Below are 20,462 nucleotides of genomic sequence, written 5' to 3'. Positions count from 1 at the left end.
TACGCCATCTTGGATTCATCTTCCAGATTGAATTAAAGTTCTATGATTAGTACCTCATAAGTGAAAACATAGCGCCCTCTGGTGGATTTAGTTATTCACTTAACTTGCTGCAAATGATGGATGATTAATGCATAATAGCTGCTAGTAAGACTTCCTCTGACCTTCCAAAACATGCATGCATAATGGATGAATTGCTATCCAATAATTTGGGTGTACTGTTAATGTGCATATTTTGAGCAAACCTAAACTGTAGTTCCCAGTGTGACAAGATTGTATAATTTCATAATTTACCTTGTAACTATACTGAAAACAAAGGCTAAAAGGAGAATGGGGAAAAAAAAATTGACATATTTAAGAATGTGAAGAAAATGCGTTTTGATTTATTTGAACAGAATTCAGTATCGGTGTATTAATTTTCAACTTCAATAACTGCCACTGAACTGGAGTAAAACTATTATGTATATTTATCAGAACAAGTATGCTATTGTAATATGAAGAAAATAATGAATAAAAAGAAAACATGAAAGCCTGTTTTATGCATATTAAACTGGTCCAATATGTATAAGTCTTTTGTCAGAGCCAGCCCAGCAATCTCTCACACACTAAAAAAAGAAAAGACAAGACAGGCGTTAGTGATTCAATAACATATTTTAATTTCTCAGTGTTTTAGTATAAAAATCCCAGCGTCTGTTGGCTATACTGTGGTCTTTTTCCCAGAGAATCAGCTAAAGTACCAAATGTATTTACACACGTCATTCAGACTACCTCACCAAATAAAACACCAAACACTACCACCGCACCGCTCAGATTAATGCTATCCATTTGAAATAAAAAAATAAGAACCTCACAAAACAATAAGAGAGGAGACGGAGAGCGCCCCCTGCAGTCTGTGCCCGAAGTTACTTTTCTTTTACAATACTCTATAAAGTGATGCATAAACAATTTCTGCTTTACAATAAATTAGTTCAGGCACGATCTCTCCTGTCCATCGTTCATGTAAAAAGAAAAGATGGCCGTTTTTACAGAAGACACTTGAACTCATCACAGCACACTACACACTCACAAAAGAAAGGCTGAACACTCCTTATAAAAAAAAAGTATCAAATAATAAACACATATTAGTGGAAAACTTGTGGGCAGCAGATTTTTTTTGGTTTCGAATGAATTATGCACTTCAGGCATTTTAGAAACTTCTATATAGACTTTATATAAATATGTACAAACAAAAAAACGAATGAATGCATGAGTGATGTCCTAGTAAAAACATTCAGTAAAAAAATAATGATGCGTTCACACAAAACAAATTAATGCCAAAGAGAACTTGAAGCCAATAAGTTACAAAACCGTAAAAAAGAGGTGAATAAAAACAGTATGCAGGTTAGTTTAGGCCTGCGTTTAACCAAACGATACGGTACGGTTCAGCTTTGGTGTGATCTCTGCCATTTCCATGGTAACAGAGGTAAGTGTCCTAAACATTTGGCACCCCTTAAGCCTTTGCATGGGATCAAGAAGACAGTACAATGATGGAGCCATACACAACAGCTTGGTCAAGAAACAAAAACATTGATTTAGAAAAATACATTATAAGGACAACTCAAAGACATACCACAAAATGGCATCTTTTTTCATTAAGGCTCATTTTTTTAAATTAACAGTCATATGCAACAATACATGAAATGTTTTTTTTTTTTCAAATATACTTCTATCGTATATATATCTATATATATCTTGTATCGTATAACACAATTACAAGTTCATATGTAAATAATTGTTCTCATAAAACCATATTTGCAAAATACTGAACTTTCTTAGTCGCTCAACCGTTTCTCCTGTACAATTTATTGCAGCAGAAGGGTCCATACAGCGCATAGAAATGTCAACTTATACAGCCACACAATTCATATTTTTTTTTTATTTGTTAAAAATACACAACCATGAGTCTGATATGATTATTTAATCTCTCTCACAGTGATGTCTGCCTATACCATACTACCACCTTGAACTGAACCGTACCGTAACGCCTGGTGTAAACAAGCCTTTAGTTTGTCTCTTAACAGAGATAGCACCAATGTAAGCAGCCACTTCTCCCGTTCAATGTATCAAAACATACAATGAACCACCAAAAAACAAAAATATAAAAATAACGCAAACTTAAGAAGAATAAATTAGTGTCAGGGTGCCTGGAGTATGTACAGAACGCTGCTGCTTGGACGAAGATGGGCAGTGGGATTGTTGCAGCAGTCTTTTGCAGCACGTTGGAAGAGGTCAGACTCAAAAACTGACACATTCAACAGATTTCAGTCGCTCAAATCAAAGCTCATGATGGATGGTTCACGTTTTTTCACCCGCTAACCGAGTCGTTGCATAGCTCTTGGGACAAAACAGGGATATGCGTTGAGAAGCTACAGTGTTTGAAAAGGAGGTGATGTGGGCAGGACAACAAAGATAAACAAAATTGAAAAAACAAGCCAGCTCCAGTTGACAGGTAAATGGTAAACATGATGGGTGAGTGTTTGTGCGTGTTGGCGGCGATTACATAAAAAAAAACAAAAAAAAAAACAATAATATTATTACTGTAGGAAAATGAAATGAAAGCTGTGGATAATGTTAAAAGGTAGGGAAAGGGGCATTTCAGTCTATGAGAGCTGGTTTATTTGTTGCTCTGTTTGGGATTGCCACACACACGGCTCAGGTGGTCCATGGCGCGGTCGAAAGCGAGCCGCACGGCTTTCCTGTGGAACGGAGAGCACGACTCCAACAGCTTCAGGCGGTCCAGAGAGGGCTGAAGGCCGAAGGGCGCCATCTTGGATTTAGGAAGCCATTGCCTAAATAGAGCAGACACATGTAATAGATGTGACAAGAGCTCTTACAGCTCTTGGGGTCAAAATGAGACCGCTGTGTGCTGAAATTAATGCTTAATTAGTGCTCTAATTATAAATTGTTTTTAGCCTCCACAAAATACAAAGTAGTGCTGGGGTGCTGTTAGCATGCTAGTTGTTGTTAGCATTACAGTGGTGGCAAAACTCTGCTTGGGCCTCTGAATATTATGAAAAAATATGTTTGGGAATAAGTTTGGACCTCTGCAAACAGTTTCAATGAAATAGTTCTGTTCATTTTTTTTGAGACCACAAAAAACAGGTAGTACTAACTAACAAACAAACAGAGATGGTAGTCTACAGTAAACGCATCTGTTCCTTGTGAAGTGGATATTACAAATACAACTATGACTTGTATGTAAAGAGGAGTAGTCCCTCACCAGCTGCGTCTGCTGTCGAAGAAGTGGACGAGGAATAGTTTCTCTGCGGACTTGAACTGCATCCGCTCTCCGAGTCTGAGCACGTCCCGCGGTGGTCGGGGCAGGTCCAGCCCGTGGAGGAGACAACCCGTCTTCCGCACCCGCGGCTCCATTATCTGAGACACACACAGAGGCCATCACAACACATCAACACTCATCTCCATGGCGACAGCGCCAAGCTCCCAGCGGCTGACACGGGCACAGGCATGCACTCAGCTCCACATGCAGCAGAAGCAGCCAGGAGGCACTACCACAAGACGAGGCAGACGCGACCGGGCGGCACTCACCAGCGCAGGGAACGAGGGATATCCACTACACTTAGCCCAAACTAGTTTAAGAGGCTCCAGCACAAATGCAGAGGAGTCTGTAGGCTTCCACACAGCTACAGGGACAACAACAGCAGGTTAAACACAAGACGCACAACGGAAAAAGCCACACTGCCAAGTTGAGTTTCCATAAAAAGAAAAAGAATTTTCAAATCTATTAAAAGCAAAAACTGGAAATGGAATACAAGATATAATGCAGGTTCAGAATGTTTCAGTGGTGTTATATATTGATTTATTGTATGCGTTGCAATGTGTTTCTTTTATTTGGTTAGCCTTGCTCATAAGTAACCATTCATAAAACCATCTTGTGAACCGATGAGTGATTATTTGTGTTTTTGGTATTCATTTTACTGGATGTGGATGAACAAATAGATTTTTGCTCTTAAGCTTAAACAGGGCTGAAATAAACATTCCTGAGCCTTAGTGTCACATCCAGTTCAGCTGTGCTACTGTTCTCATACACTTTATCATCACAGACTCTCAAAAATAGATTGGACTTTTTATTGTAAGGATTTTCATATGCAATTTGTAAAAATTCAAAGTAAATAAATTTATGGAAACGCAACTATAGTCGAGTTAATTACGTAGTAGCAGCAACAAACACAACATACATACAACGGTACAGTCAAATCATTTGATTCTTCATAACATTTGTACATCTTGATTGTCATGTTCTGAAAATCTGATAGTCTTGATGCAAACTTTCTGTAAAAAAATAAAACTTCCAAAGTAAAAAATTTAATTTATATACAGTGGACACATATGGACACATAAATAGACAAACAAAACAGAACGCCTAGAGCTGCCATGTCAAGTTTTAGGGTCCTTGGTGCAATAAGGTTGTTTGTATTAAACATTTTTAATACAGACAAATCAAAAACAGCCACACAGATGCTGCAGTGTCCATGTAACAATTCACTATGTAATCTGGTTTTGCTGAATAAAAGTTCAGACTAAATAAATGTTTGTATTTTTGACAATAGATCTGTGTCACAGCTTTAGGTGTCATTGTGGGCACATACATGTTAGTTTGGGGCTTTTGCAGAGGGTTGGTAAAGCGTGCCATGCGACTCATGCTTAAACAGAAGTGTGATCCTGGCTCAGGTGCAGCATGTTTTACCTGTGGACACTTGTGCAGAGTTGGTGAACTCTCCATTTTCCACACAGTTTATGATGGAGCTTTTATCATCCACGGTGCTTCTGCGAACTGCTGGTCGACCCTTCCCACTTTTAGACACCGAGGTGGTGCTGAAATACAAGTAAAAGAAGCGTTAATACAATATTTGAGATAAGGCATATTTCGATTTTTTACACTAAGTGAGCGTGAGGTCACCAGTTCAGTTCCACTAAAATGAAGTACGTGATGCTGGCAATTACAGGAGCAAATTTGGAGCTATGCTCTATATTATGAACAGGATTTTTTTGAACAAATACAGAAAATAGAGGAAAAAAAACACCAGGATCATGTAGAGTGGGTTAATATGAACATTTTAAGACCAAAATGATCATTGCACTAGTTACAGAGTGAGTGGCGACAATATTCTAATGCAAGTCAGTGGGAACCAAGGTCTGACGCAGCTGGAAGCATCCACATGCGAACTCCAAATTTGGAAAGCAGCGGCTAGTGCATTACCTATGTCCTTTTATATATAGACAGATTATTTGTTTATCAACACAACGAATAACATGAAGTTGCAACACTAGCTAGCACTGTTGTCAGTGGACTAAAACAGTTTATTACTGTGTGATAAAGTAAGTGATGTTGCTAAATTAACACTAGTGAGTGGGATATGTCTTAAAGGCCCAAAAGCGTTAAATGCAGGTGAGTGCGTAAATGACGAGAAAAAATGGCTCAAACTTCAGTAGCCGGACATCCACTCATACCTGATTGATAAAACTAACCTAGCCCCTGAGAGAGCCTGAAATCTGCTGAAATCCTATAAAACACTGACATGATACCAGACAGGACAGCGGCTCTTTCTGCAGGAGACATGTGCAATAGACTGCAAAGTGATGTAGTCTGATAATCCTTTTAAACAGTCTAAGGTTATAACCTACAAACCTACACAGATCCTTATTTTACAATGTTTATTGTAAATTGCAACATTGATTTAAAATGGCTTAGTAAAAGGGGTCCATTGACTTCCAGTTCAAAATAACAGAACTGACAGATCCACATCTTCAATGGATATTTATTCACATGTTGTCAAATTCTACATCCATGACTGGAAGTTAGCCTAGGAAAGTTGGTGGATATAGGGGTAGAGGAAAACAGACACTTTCTAACCATTCAAGCCTTGAATGTAAGAAAATAAAGGATTACTCAAACATCAATCATGAACCAACTGAAAGATAACTTTGAGGAAGATGATAAGACCATTATAACGTATCCCATTTAACGTTTTCTTTCCTCTAGAAAGACTGCATGCGCAGGTTTGTTACACTGACCTGGTACCACATAGGACTTCACTGGAGGAGAGGCTGGACTCTGAGGCACAGCGTCTGCGATGCTCCAGTGGCCGAGAGGGCAACAAGCTCTCCTCTTCCTCCTCCACCACAAAACCGTTGGTTAGGCCTGGGGATACACAGGGGAAAAATGTTTAAACTCCTTTCTTTCAGAATGACAGCTAGAAATTAAATGTAGCTCTCACAACTAGGCCTGGATGATGGATCAAATCAGTTGAATGATTTAAAAGATGCACTATATGAATTATCCTGAGTCGTCTTTGTCGTGCCTTGTCTAGTCCTTTGTGTGGGTCTTTTGATAGATGGGAAAAAAAAAAAAAAAAAAAAAAAAGCAGAAAAGCAATAACACCTCTCCACAGATCTGGTCATGCATACAGTTAATTTGATGCCATACTGTGAAACCTTTCAGGCAAGCAATAGCATCACCATGAAGATACACAGGTAGCAGACCGACCTCCAGAAAAGTTACATAGTGGACCTTTTGGTCCAGCACTGACTCCTTGTACTAAAGTACACGTTGCTATATTGTATTTGTGGGTTACTGAGAAATGAAGGTAAAATCCAACTATAATTCTGTGTAATATTCACCTGCACTAGACCTTTTCCGGGGCACCTCATCGTGTGTGTCGACGCTGCTGCTGCGCGTGCGTTTCTTAGGCAACAGCAGCGTCTCCAGGCGAGGGATGACCACGGAGAGGAAGGTCTTGGCCAGTGGTGCTCCAGGCTCCTCTGCTGGGGCAGGCTTGTGGGGGCTGACGCTTTTGGACTTCCTGAATAGGATATTGGTACGCCTGTTCCCCCGGTGTGAGAACTCGGGCTGCAGTTTGAGGAGCAGCTCGTCGGGGAGGTGTCCATTGGGAGTGTCCCGCGACGGTGAGGTAGATGCGTCCGAATCCATGAGCTCTTCGTCCATGTCCGCTTTGGAAAGCATGACAGAGGGGGCAGAGCTCGGGGATGAGTGTGCGGGTGAGGGTGGGAACGCGGGCAGAGGTATGAACTTGTCCTCGTGTGCGGCGGCAGCGTGGAGTTCAGGTAGTGGTTTTAGCTCAGGCTGGGCTGGTATCGGGGAGGAGTCCTGGGGCGTGGGGGGCTGGGGGAGGGGCTTCTTGAGGCCTATCTCGCTGCGGACCTCCGTGATGGTCTTCTTCAGTAACTTGAGCCTCTTGCTACGGGACGGGCTCTGCTTCATGGCCCGGCTCAGGTCCAACTTCTGCAGCAGCTCCTTCAGCTGCTCCTCCAGAGGGGTGCGCTGCCGATAGGTGGGGGTCAGCAACTGGTCCACTGTAAGAAGGGAACAAATGAGGACACCATTAGGACTTTGTAAGCAGTAATGCAATGTCCTCTCATCACAATGTAGAGGACATGGGTTATTTAGCTAATAGAGACAAAATCAGCTGATGAGACATTTTGAGGGCCAGCTGGAGTGACAGTTCGTTGTTATGTAATCCAATAGCAGTCCATTTCTAAAAAAATGTACAATCATATTAATGAGCGTATGCGCTGTCCATTGTCCTTTTCATCAAAAACACACACTTTGCATACTCAATACATAACAATATTGAAAGTATCCAGAAAATACCAGAACTGTCCAAGTATTCATCATAAAAAAAGAACATCATTAACTTAAACTGAATTCAGACTCATAAGCTGAAGTTGTTTATATTGTATTTGATTTTACAATAGGAATACAGCACAGCATTAAGAACAGCTGAACATTTTTACTTGATCTGAAAGGTATCTCTATGTTGCATTTAATTTCTTTCTCTCCATTTTTTCAAAAAGCAATCTCCTGAATATTATCAAAGGGATAGTGCAATACTGTCATTTCTAATTGTCATCAGTTGATCATCTTGGATCTTTTTAATGGAGAGAGCTCCAGCCAATACAGTACAAGCATGTTGTTTGGAGCAGAGTTTGGGAAGAAGAATTGTCACCATTTTTTGGGCTATATTTAATTTTAGAAAAATACTATTAAAAATGAATATTGCATCATTAATATTTTATTAAATATCCATGGGTTTAGAATCACGAGGAAGACCGTTGCAACAGAAATTAATAATTTAAAACAAATATCTTTTTAATGGAAAAAGGTGTTGCATATAATGGATAGCTGAAACCCAATACAAATGGAAAAAAGGAATAGAACATTTGCCAGTATGAAAATGATTTTAATAAATCATGATTCATCTTTTTGTCATATGACCAAGTTCTAATATCAACCCATTCATTTCCATAATCATGCTAGGCTAGCCATCCCGTCCTAAACGTCACTAGTCCTTACCCTCGTCCCAAGTGAAAGGAGGCGTTTCCTCTTGTTTGGGGGGCTCGGGCAGGTGGATTCCGCTTGGGAAGTCGAAGCCGATGCGGTCCACCTCCCTGCGGGCGCGCCTCAGGATGGCCCCCCCATGGTCCTGCATGCGGAGAGCTGCCTTGTAGAAAAACGTGTCCTTGGCATTGTAGGTCAAACAGTTGGCGATGATGAGGTTAAAGTCCGACTCAAACTCGTCCAGGTTTCTGTAGACATGGTCGTCAATGCGTTTCCTCATCGTGGAGTAGTCCATGGGGTTCTTGATGACGTCCAGGTAGTCAGGCACCTGAATGAGACAAGAAAGAGTTCTTGTTATAAATATAAATATAAAACAAAAAACAAAAATCACTTGTATATTTAACTTTCGGTATATAATAAGCTGGTTTCTGTCTGCATCTAATTATAAAGTGTTCTATTGTCCTATGATCATGAAGTACGCTGCTGGCATGATTATTGTTGCCAACTTCTCCGTCACAATCTACTCCACTCTCATCTCTGAAAGTTGTCACAGTTTTGATAAAAATCTTGTTGGTAAAGTAACTGAACAAAAATATCCACAGCTTTTTGCCAGAGTAAAAGGTGATGCAGTATGTTGACGACAATGGTATGAAACAATCCTATCAGAGTTTCTAAGAGAATGCATCCTTTCAGTAATCTAATCTGCTGTCCATAAAACACTATCATCCATAGCCAATAGCATAGCCAGTGAGGACAACTTAACAGCTCTACTTTGTGTTCAAATGTATGTCAGAGTTAATCAGCACCAGAAATTAGGACTATTTTATAGTGCTGCTATACTTGTCTAGACGACAAGCTTTTAAAAAAAACAAACAACCAAAAACACATCAATACTGAAAATATGCAAGAGGAATTCCGTCACTTACAGAAAAGAAAAAATATGAAACTTAAAAAAAGTCTTGATTCCAACAAAGTAGTAGACTTTTTTTTCTTTTCATAGCACAGAAAAATGCAAATGTTCCCCACTCATACAAAAAAGTACCCATAATAAATATTGACCAACAAAAATGATTTTTCCATCTATCACTCACTGAATGATAAGTTGATATAGTATTCATCATGCCTGGCCTAGGGAATAGTCCAGTTTAAAATATAACAGAGTAACAATAGTGGTACCTCCTTAACGCTGACCGGCTGAGCGAAAATACTGTAGTGGTCCTTTTCCTGGAGCTGCCGGAGCACAGCTCTCAGCAGGATGTTGAACGGAGTCAACTGCATCTCCAGAACAGACTGCTGCAATTTCATCTGACAACAAACAATGTACAACATAATTTAAAGTAGAAATAACACAAGAGCACTTTTTCACTAAAACATAGTTAACATATTTACTAAAATTTTACCATTTTACTTAGGTCTATTTTTTTATTTTTAGTTAGAGTGGACATGAGCAACAAATGTGACACATGTATTCATGGGTTTCAGACAAACATTTCTTCCTGATTCGAAGGAGTCTGCGCAGACCCAGTGAGGACCTTTCCCCATTCAAAAGATAATATTTTGCTTAAAGGTTGTATAGAGGATTTTCCAAGGAACGAGAAATCCAGCGACTGTTTGTCCTTTTTCAAATGTTGCGCATGCGTGAAACCACCCCCCCTCCCCCTACAGCTCCCTACGTAGAAACGCCTCCTCCCGCCTTCTCCTTACGCCAGAAACAGGTTTGTTTACAGCCGGTGCGCTGCACATGACTTGTAAACAACTAACTACAGTGTTGGTTAGGGAAGGCGGAGAAGTGAGGAGCGGGAGGAGCGGGTGCGCGGACATTTCGTGCGCGGATGAGAAGTGAGGAGCAGGGAGAAGAGCGGAGCAGGGAGAGGAGAGAGGAGAGGGGAGCGGTGCGCGGAGATTCCGTGCCCGGAGAAGTGAGGAGCAGGGGGAAGAGCGGATCGGGCAGCGGGGAGAGGAGCAGGAAAGGGGTGCAGAGAAGAGTGCGCAGAGATTCAGTGCGAATGAACTAGCTACAACACGCAGCAGCAAGCGGACTCTTTCTTTGCCTTGAAAATTACGTTTTCAGACATAGGATATCGCTTTCGTGTCCTGAAAAACGTTTGTCTAGCTCTTGGAAATAAAGTATGTTTTCATAATAAGCAGAAGTGACCTGTCCAGGAGTAATTTGGCGACCAATGCGTCAGTCTTTAGACCCTGCGTCTGCTTCAGTCGTGCCATCGCTGGAATGAATCTACAAGAATCCCCTTAGTTTGGCTTCGCTGCTTTTCCCCTTGTCTTCTTCTTTCAGCAATCTCAAAAACGGACTTTCTTTTGCGGCTAACTGCTCCTGGATTCTTGTCTGCCATTGCAACAAACTTTGTGCGAACTGCGAGGAAGATATAGGTCAAAAAAAGCCGCTAAGAACTGTTGCATTGGTGGAGTAAACAGCATCTGTGCGGCTTGCGTCTGTGGACTGCGTGACAGTCGTACGTAAACCACGTACCGGCGGCGCGCAGGCAAGTCAGTTACGCTAGAAACGTAGGGAGATTGATTGACAGCCTGTCAGCTAATAAATAACGAGGCAGTGTCGTTATCTATTAGCAAATGTTTAGCTGGCACCACCACGGTTGATGAATTTTTATTCTCTTTTTTTTGGTCATCATAATTACAAGGCTACTGCATCTCTATAATGCTATCATTGACAATTTGAAACAAAAAAAAAAAATCCTCCATACAACCTTTAATGATGAATTACTAATTGCTATGCCCATGGAGGACGGTTGCCATAGCTTGAAACCCATGAATGGGTCAATCCAGTTCTGTTACCCAGTACCTAACAACCATAATGTTAACAAGGGCCAAAATTAAATGCAAATTACACAATAATTATGACAAGACAAACGTGTAATTATTATGTTATTATTTTAAAAAATGGTTTTGATATTTTTATGAAAGGAGCTAATAAGTACCTCTTCTCTCTTGAGTTTTTCCCTCTTTCTGATGAGCTCTAACAATAGTCTAGCTCTCTCGAGGTCGTGGCGAAGGCGATGCCACTCTTTTAGCTGCTCCTTTAGGGCTTGGTTTGCCTCTGCACGACTCTCCTGCAACAAAATTAATAAAACAATATAATGATAGCCCTGGTTCACTTGCTCAAACTGCATTACAATATGGTGCATGTTTCATTCACTCCATCCTCCAGGCTCCTTCAACCACAACCAATTCCACAATTGCATATATTCGTTCAATGTGACAAATGTCTTGCCTAAAGACACAAAGCCAGTATGCAAAGTAAAGGACGAACCTGCTTCGTTTTAGGAGGCTGTGGGTTGGCCTGCAGTCTTCGGATCAGAGGCACATTGTTTCTCGACTGTCTCTTTAGCACCCAGTAACTCAGCACCCGCTCCACAAATGGCCGCTTCCTCTGCACAGACACCTGGTTCAGGATGGTGTCCAAACTGGAAGGATACACAAATATGGGGTTAGACTCTTGTACTTTAAGATTTTTGTTTGAAAAAGCCAAATGTCCCAAGTAAAAAAATTTTTTTCTCTACAAAATAATATGTTCTTTCAATGAGAATATGAAAATCTGAGAAATACTGCAGTGGATTTATACATTTTGGAGACTCATTACATTGCATTAATCATTAATTTATTCACGCCTTATTGATTGATCTTCTACAGTAGTCAATGCAGCCCTGTAGATGATTGACAGAAATGGGGTGGTCAATCTGCAACAATGGCCAGCACCACTCACTTATTCTCTTAGTTTCAAAAATACTTGACTTATTCAAAATTTTGAGTTTTGTTTTAAATAACATTTACATTAAAAGAAATCTGGAAAACCTACAGACTGTAGGGCTGAACAATGAGAAAAAAAAATCTGAGTTTCTTGAGAAGCATTGCAATTTTTAATAGATTTGCAATTTATGTTTTAATAATAGGATTCTGTTCAAACTACACATATGTTAAACAAAAATGTGTGAGACAATAATATTATATATTAGAGACACTAGGAATATTAAATATTAGAGATACTAGAATTGTATTTCATAAAATGTTTGCACAGAACTACAGGCTTAGTGGTTTGTATGTAGAATAAGATATTTTGTTTGTGGATACTTCATGGTACTTCAAAATTGCAGCCTTTGTGTGCCAATTGTGCCACTTCAAATAGTGATTTTCATTTGATTGTGATTAATCTTGCAAAACTAATAGACACAATGTTCTTAACCAAAGTGCAGGAAGCTCTGAATGTGAAAGTGAGTCCTACCTTGATGCGGTGATGCTGGGCCCGTTGCTTGGTGGGGTCTCCGGTTCTGCTACTGGCTCGGGCTCCACTTTCCTGGTTTTCTTCCGGTGCCACACTTTGGAGCGGGCCTTCCTCTTCTCACTCCTCTTTTGACAAGCTCCGTTTTTCCTGTGTGGTTCCTCGTAGATGTTTAGTGCCCTCCTGTCACACCCGCCGGGCGTATGGGCGCAACAATAGGCCGTCTTCTTCACAGAGAACGTGGTCGCTCCAGACGGCAACTCCTCCTTCAAAGGCTCGATTTTCATAAAGAGCCCTGCTTTCTGCGCACAGCTGACGTGGAAAGCCGTGTAACAGTTCATTTTGTCACATTGTATACACGCACCTACACCTTTCTCTTTACAAAGGTAACAGGTGAGCTTCCAACGCGCCGGGGGGATATTACGCACTCCATCGATAGGCTCGATAAAAACGGTATCGGAAAAACCAACCTCGGGCACCCAGATTGCACAAGCCACATGTCCCCAGCGGTCGTCATCGGTCCTCTTCAGTGCACCTCCTCGGTTGGGGCAGAAGACGCATTCGGCTGGACGGGAAGGGCATTGCAGGCAATGTCGACACAGCCACTGTCCTTCTGGGATGTAGGGGACACCATAGCACTCCTGATGCACGGCGATGTTGCACGAATCGCAGAAAAGGATAACATTACTGTCCGCCCCGTCGCCGTCCATGCAAATGCAGCACACCGCATCTTCATCAACAAGAGACCGGTGATCGCTCTGACCCTGTGTGGCCATGTGGGACTCCTTCTCGAAGCGGTCCATGAGGAACTCGAACAGGTTGTGTGACACATGACTAGCGCCTTCGCTTTTCCGTTTCTCATTCATGAAATCCAGCCAGGCGTAATCTTCCTCATCCATATCATACTCCACCTCCTCGTCCAGCTCCTCCTCGGTCATTTCTGTGTATTTATAATATGCCGGTGGTCTCTTGGGCACCACGGGGAGATTGTACTCTACAGTCCTGAATTTGGGCTCCAGTAAACCGCTGTTGTTTGCATGTGCGGGCGCCTGGGAAGCCACCAGCGCTGCATTTTTCTTCTGCTGGTTGTTTTTGAGCCGTACCGAACGGACCAAAACTTGCTGAGGTTTTTCATGGTTCTCCTTGTTGCTATTGCACTCCATGATTTCTTGCGCCGTGGGGTCGTCGTCGGTGATCACGTCCAGCTTGTCGTAGATGCTGATCCGGTGGACGCGCCCATCCACCTCCAGCTCCACCATCCTCTGGGCCTGGGCATAGGTCAGTGTCTCCCGATTGGGTGAGGGCTTGATGGGGGACGACTCGCGTTTGAGAACTGAAGTGCGCTGGTTTCGACCTTTTTTCCGCATCTTGAACCGTGTAGACCCTGTACATACAAGAAATCACAGTTAATTTAGGTATCCTTTCAGATTCAATAAACATATAAACAATGCCTACTTATTTGAAGGTGAATTTAAAATATATTTAAACCAAAGATACAGTTATGCGCCCCTTTTCTTGGTGAAACAGTACAATCAGGCAAACATTTTTGTGGGTTTATAATTTCACTTGTATAATACTGAATTCCATGTCAGGTTTGAATATTCAACAGGTAACTGAAGATTGCATTTCTAAGAAACAACCATGCTACTGCAGAATAGCAAAGCAAAAACAGGTAAGAAATACAGCCTCACTTCACCACTTAACCTGTTCATGGGTTTCAAGCAAATGACTCCTACTTGATTTAAAGGATGTGGTGTGGACCTTTTCCCTTTCAAAATATATACTTTGATATGAATTGACTTCATTCAACAACAAATTACCGTTGCCATGCCAAATCCTTAACATCTGGACATCCTAAGTCTGAAACCCATGATTCAGAAGCCTTTACGTCAAATAAATATGGGACAAAAGAAAAGACATGTTTAATCAGCAGTACTTGTCGACGTCTGATATTGGAAGTAAATTGTCAGAAACTTCAAAACAATCAAAGCTTGCTCATAGAGCAATGCTTGATAATAGTACTTGAGTATGAGCTCTTAAGTAACCCTTTTCTCCGCCTTTCAGATTTAGGAAGCAGAAATGTCACGAGCACGTGGGAGTTCATTTCCAGTCTACGTGGTGTGATACTAGTCTTTACCATTACAAATAACAACTCTCTCTGACGTAAAGGAAAGCCCGCAACATTTAGTCCCTCTCTGAGTCTCAACTGAAGGGTCCCCTGACACTCAAGTAGGTCAGGGGGGCGTGAGGTAAAAAGGCCAGCCCCGACCAAAACAAAAGGACAGTCTGGACACCAAAAAACGCTGCAAAAAACAAAATCCACTTGACCGCTGCGACCGCTTAAATCCATTAGAAGAAACATTTAGCACGGACTGATCACTACGCTATCAACCACGATATCAAGTGTGGTTCTGTTTGCATGTTAGTGTTTAAATGACTAAAGGTCTCCGTCCGTTAGTCTGTCCAAAGCCATAAACGAGCATTTGTTGTTGAGGTACCTTTAAATTTGACATAGGTTAAAGCACATGGGAGAAGAACAGTCTTGTTCTTTTCCCCGCTTTACAAGCTACATTTATCAAAGACATTGACCCGAGGCTGAAAACAACAATGCGCCTTTATCCGCCCTCAGCCGGAGGGAGCGGGCTGTTGTTGAATTACAGCGGCAGCCACCAGCTTTAACTCGGCCAGCGTCGCTCTGAATGAACAGGATCTGTCTGTGCTAATGTTGGGTTGGCTCCATCGACCTTCAGTGTTAAAATAAACCAAGAATCGTAACTCCACCGCGGATAATGATTAGCCAAAGGCTTGGTATGCCGCAGCGGGGTCAGATGGTGTTTGGATCCGTGCAGTGGCCTCTCTGGTGGTCCGTAAAACACATTAGGACACTTCGTCCACAAACCTAGCTCCTGCTAGCCTGTAGCCTCACTGTGGGAGGAATATGGCGACCAGCACAACACTAAACTGCCTCAATTGAAAAAGTTGATTGTTCGTTTAAGACAGAGATAATCGTTTTCATTTAAACAAACACAGAATGTGTAAAACAAACATTCAACCATGTGCTCAAAATGAGATAGTTCCTACCTGTGTATTTTAAAGATTTCGGCCTTTTAAAACAGGAGCAATGGCGGCGCGGCCTGTGGAGCGCAGCAGCACTTAATTCCACATTCAGTCAGCTCCTCCAAAGGCGGCCGCGGCGGGCGCACAACCGGACAGATCTCGACGGAGACCGGCGGTCATCCAGGGCTGAGGGCTCGGTCTGATGTGATATACACTATTAGAGAGGTGTATTGATCTACAGGAAAGCGTAGAGAGGAGGTTTGAAGTAGTAGTCCTCAGCGGCAGCCCGAGCTTCGTCCCCCAACAACAATGCAGCTGCGAGGCGTTCTGCCGCGACGTCACCACGTACGGGCGAATACCCGGAAGTGAGCAGCAGGTCATGTTGTGGTGTTGAACAATCAAGTACGAGATAAGTTTTTCGGTTCACAACGACGTACAATGCTGTGGGGAACCTACAGAATACATAACTAAGCGTTTATAATTAATAATAAGTTGCTAAAAATACAGCATGATCTAAAAACACTAGCTGCTTTTATCACTATACAAAGACTGCTGCACTAAGAAATCCTATATTTCAGAACTGGCCCCAATGCCCGCAGCTACTCTACAGTAAAGCATGAAGACGATGTGAAAACAATGTTTGTTACACAAGTTTTATTTAATACTATAGCATAAATGTGATGATATGTAGTATATCTTTAGTGATAAAATATTAAAAACAGAGAGACTATGAAGACTCAGCTGAGTCTGGATTGTTGTTGGACGCAGATGGGGCATCCTCTTTAGACAGAAGGTTGTTTTTCCGTAGGTGGCAGGCCTGCTGGTATGGAGGCTGGATGGGGGGTTGTGTGGGGGGGGTGTATTGGTACTCTTTACTGTCATCCAACTAAGAAATACAAACAAAGAATACAGTGGTTCTCTGAAGTTAAAGTGCAACAGTGGCAGCTTAAAAAAAAAAAAAAGATTACCTGCAGAGGGTAAGTTCGGTCAGAGTCATATGCACTGAGGTCACCACAGGCCAAGAAAGGAACTATGACACGATTTGGACCCTCCAATTGGTTAAAGTCCACATCTGTCAACAAGAAAATGTGAGCGAAAAAAGACAATTATGCATTAGTCTTTGTAACATATGCATTTTCTCCTCTTCCTCTCTCGGTTTTTATCAGCAACAATGCATCACCCCTATTTTAGCTCACTATCTGCCTGTGCATTTTAGAATTGATTTTAAAATTGTACGGATCACTTTTAAAGCTCGTTTAGGTCATGCACCAAGTTACATTTCAGAACTTTTAACCCCATACAAGCCTGTTAGCTCTTCCAAAGTCAAGGCTCTGGACGAAGAGTGACTGAGCCTGAGGAGATAAGGCTTACACCACAGGTGTCAAACATACGGCCCGGGGGCCAGATCTGGCCCTCCAAGACCTTTAATCTGGCCCTCGGCTGATTTTCTACTAAAATATTTTAATTATATTTTCTATTAAAATATTGTTAATTTTCTGTGGTGTTTATCATATCAGCGTCTCAGCGTCTCTGTACATGGCCCCTCCCACCAGAGCAGCACAAATAAAGACTTGTCTCTTTCCAAACGCTCTTAAAGGACGATCGTTTTGACTGTTAACCGTGACACCCTCACCAGAAAAATTTCCAACATGAGAAAAGTGGAGCCGACTGCAGGATTTTACAAGAAAAATTGACTTATTCCTATTTGCATTTTAATGTTAAAACATTGTGTTTAAATGGTCACATTTTTCTATAGAGCTTTTCCACCTTCAAGGCGCTCAAAGCGCTTTACAACAAGGAACCACTCACCCATTCACACACCAGTGTACACAGACACTGTGGGCAAGGTGGGTTAAGTGTCTTGCCCAAGGACACGATGACAGCATTCATCTGTGGGAGCTGGAATCACACCAGCCAACCTGTGGGTCAGTGGATCTGACTGCTCAACCTGTGAATACTCTACCAACTGAGCTACTGCCGCCCCGAACTTGCGTTTTTCTTAAAGTTTCAGGTTGTCCATAATATTATAATATTTTGTAAAAGAAAGTGTTCATCCATTAAAAAAAGATTTCTGTAATAGATTTGCATTTCTCTGTACAAATATTTGAACTTATTTATATGGAGTATATATGACATGAGTTTTCTGATCCGGCCCCTCTGGGATCAAAGTAGGTTGAATACGGCCCCCGGACCAAAATGAGTTTGACACCCCTGGCTTACACCATCAGGATGATCTTTTAAATAATTATATATATATATATATATATATATATATTATATATATATATATTTATATTATTATTTATTTTATTTATTTTTTCTTTTTTAAAATTTGTTTATTATTATTATTATTACTTTTTTTTTTTTTTACTGTAAAACAAGTATAATCCCCAAAAGTGAAAATTGAGATGACTAGTAATAAATATACCATAGGAATGATCCAGCAAAGGGTTGGACATGTTTGGGACGTAACCTTCAGGAGGCTGGTAATTCTGACAGACAACAAATGCCTCTGAAATGATACAGAAAGCATACACATTTAGGGAACATATTTAAGGTAAAGTCTATCACTTAAGTCTTTGAGTGTTCAAGCGTCTTTCAAGATCCAAAAAAGCGGAATATAGGTCTGATGTAGTAGTATTATTATTATCTGTAGCTGTTATTATTATTAGTTGTAATGGCATCTCACCAATGCTGGAGTTCCTGCTGCTACGAGGCTTTGCACAGGTTACACCACTAAAGAATATTTTCAGCTGGGAATATAGCAATGTAACATCCTTTCCTCTGAAAATCTAAGACACAAAATATTTCATATCAATACTGTGTTGTAATCGAACGCTAACCAATTTGCCGGAACACCTCTTTATGCCTTGGGGTTAACTTACTTTGGCAACAAATGTTCCTCCACGCTTCAGTACATGTGTTGTGATGTTTAAAGCCTGTAAAACAATAATGTAACAATAATAATGTATCATTATTATTATTATTATTATTATTATTATTATTATTATTGGTAGGGACAAAAACATCTTACAGCCAACAGAAGTTGAGCCTGGATGTACTCATCCACATCGTGAAGTCCAGTTACTGTAGTGAAAAGAATGAGAGTTGTGTATAAAACTGTATAAAACTGTTCAGTTACAAACAAGTACCAAGTATAGCTAACCATCAGGAGCTCCATCACAAACTACTATATCAGCAGGCTGACCCTCAAAGTGACGGATTATCTCCTCTGCAGTTGATATCTGTAGAATAAATAAATAAATTGCAATTCATTAATCCAATTTTAGGTAACTAAAAAAGATGAACATTTAGCCAGCATAGCCTGGGGTGTCAACAAAGTGTGTCAAGAAATCCTGGATGTGATCATGACTCTTAAAAGGCAATAAGGCTTCAAGACAATCTGAGGAGTGCTTTATATATATTATATAAACTTTTTATTTATTTACTTTATTCTTTATTAACTTAAATGTGAGAGTTAAATTCTCAGAATTTTGACCTTTAAGGCTTTGGTTGGCTCAGGGGCAGATATGTACACATCTATGTGCACTGGCCCAAAAATCCAGCACACACTTACCTTAGTAATGTCTCCCTGAATCTGAGTAACTCCAGGTAGAGGAGCCATTGCCTGGAGATCAACAGCAACAATCTTTACTTCAGCATCACCTTTCTCTTTTCGGTCTCTGAGGAAAAATTAAGACTGCAGCATTCATTTATTGAAATTGTGTCACAATAACTTGTGTTCACCAGTCTGAACCTACCTGAGTTTCCGACTGAGGACCTGGCTCCAGCTGCCTGGAGCTGCACACAGATCCACTGCTCTGTTCACTCCTGCAGAGAATAAGATAAATGCAGATTACAACATCATAATAAACATTACATAACATAGATCATGATCTGTGTATGCTACCCATAGACTCTGTATATAATATAGTCTATGATGCTACCTGCGAACAAGTTGAACTCTTGGTCCAGCTGGAGCAGTTTAAAGGCACTCCTGGCTCTCCAACCTTCTTCTTTGGCCAAACGGTAATAAATGTCCCTCTTGTCTTTGGAGGAGCGACCCATTTTAACTTTCTGCACAAACCGCACGTCACATTTTAATTAGAAATCCATGATCAGGACAAATATGCAAACTATAACTAGTCCTATATCACTACAACTGTCAAAGTAGCCACGACATTAAGCAATATGCACATGAAGTTAAATAACTTATATTATTAAGATAAAAAGAACTACCAGTTCAAGCGTACGTGTTTTTGAGTCTGGCTTACAGTATAAGTGCGTATTTCTTTATCTGAGGGGTCGTTACAAAAACGTTCAGTTAATAATAGCCTATACAGAGAGGTTGTATATACGTTTATGAAAGAAAATAATAATAATAAAACACTACTAATATGCAATACTCAATCGCCACAAATTGATGATACTCACACTGTTGGTTTTTCACGCGTACTTCCGTTGTGTTGATGCTGGCAGGACCCAGAGCTGCCTTGCCCTGTGCCTGATCAAAAAAAAAAAAAAAAAAAAAAAAAAAAAAAAGGGGTTCAAATTGAAATGGTTAACTATTTAGTTTCCCAACAACACTAACCATTGCCCTAAAGTGCACAATACGCTAAAAGCTAAAAGTGCATATCTGTGGAAAAAAATTTGTAAATCAGACAAGCTTTGACCATTCTTTAGTGTTGCAAGGAAACAGTTACAGAATTTACATCTACTGTCATTATTCAGCCAGAAAGTAGACTTCTCCGAAACTATCTATCCTTATGAAATTTATTAGACTTTTCATTGATTTTAATA

General features: G+C 40.8%; 2 protein-coding genes across 7 annotated transcripts; both read right to left on the bottom strand.

The window, feature by feature from the left end:
- Positions 1 to 629: 629 nt before the first annotated feature.
- LOC110169409 (bromodomain-containing protein 1-like) lies at positions 630 to 16,176 on the bottom strand. 2 transcript variants are annotated; one of them, XM_055155258.1, is made up of 12 exons: positions 15,687 to 16,176; positions 12,609 to 13,989; positions 11,640 to 11,793; positions 11,308 to 11,439; positions 9,530 to 9,658; positions 8,369 to 8,681; positions 6,676 to 7,368; positions 6,070 to 6,196; positions 4,742 to 4,869; positions 3,583 to 3,677; positions 3,257 to 3,411; positions 630 to 2,825 (listed from the first exon to the last, which is right to left on the bottom strand). In XM_055155258.1, the coding sequence occupies exons 2-12, from the start codon at positions 13,970 to 13,972 to the stop codon at positions 2,651 to 2,653; spliced, it is 3,465 nt and encodes a 1,154-aa protein (XP_055011233.1). In that variant the 5' UTR covers positions 13,973 to 13,989; positions 15,687 to 16,176; the 3' UTR covers positions 630 to 2,650. The 2 variants fall into 2 exon arrangements, with proteins under 2 accessions (XP_055011233.1, XP_055011232.1); XM_055155257.1 differs by lacking the exon at positions 3,583 to 3,677 and having other exon boundaries at positions 2,680 to 2,825; positions 15,687 to 16,161.
- A 125-nt stretch (positions 16,177 to 16,301) lies between these two features.
- Positions 16,302 to 20,180, bottom strand: ftsj1 (FtsJ RNA 2'-O-methyltransferase 1). 5 transcript variants are annotated; one of them, XM_055155259.1, is made up of 11 exons: positions 20,097 to 20,180; positions 19,610 to 19,739; positions 19,424 to 19,493; positions 19,240 to 19,345; positions 18,829 to 18,907; positions 18,697 to 18,749; positions 18,548 to 18,601; positions 18,352 to 18,454; positions 18,091 to 18,174; positions 16,631 to 16,734; positions 16,302 to 16,548 (listed from the first exon to the last, which is right to left on the bottom strand). In XM_055155259.1, the coding sequence occupies exons 2-11, from the start codon at positions 19,728 to 19,730 to the stop codon at positions 16,390 to 16,392; spliced, it is 933 nt and encodes a 310-aa protein (XP_055011234.1). In that variant the 5' UTR covers positions 19,731 to 19,739; positions 20,097 to 20,180; the 3' UTR covers positions 16,302 to 16,389. The 5 variants fall into 5 exon arrangements, with proteins under 5 accessions (XP_055011234.1, XP_055011235.1, XP_055011236.1 ...); XM_055155260.1 differs by lacking the exon at positions 20,097 to 20,180 and adding an exon at positions 19,902 to 20,082; XM_055155261.1 differs by lacking the exon at positions 20,097 to 20,180 and adding an exon at positions 19,916 to 20,082.
- Between the last annotated feature and the right edge of the window lie 282 nt (positions 20,181 to 20,462).

Source organism: Boleophthalmus pectinirostris, unplaced genomic scaffold, assembly GCF_026225935.1.
Source record: "Boleophthalmus pectinirostris isolate CB_2022bp ecotype Guang Dong unplaced genomic scaffold, ASM2622593v1 HiC_scaffold_2, whole genome shotgun sequence".
Taxonomy (NCBI): domain Eukaryota; kingdom Metazoa; phylum Chordata; class Actinopteri; order Gobiiformes; family Gobiidae; genus Boleophthalmus; species Boleophthalmus pectinirostris.
This window is presented reverse-complemented; position numbering and strand designations above follow the sequence as displayed.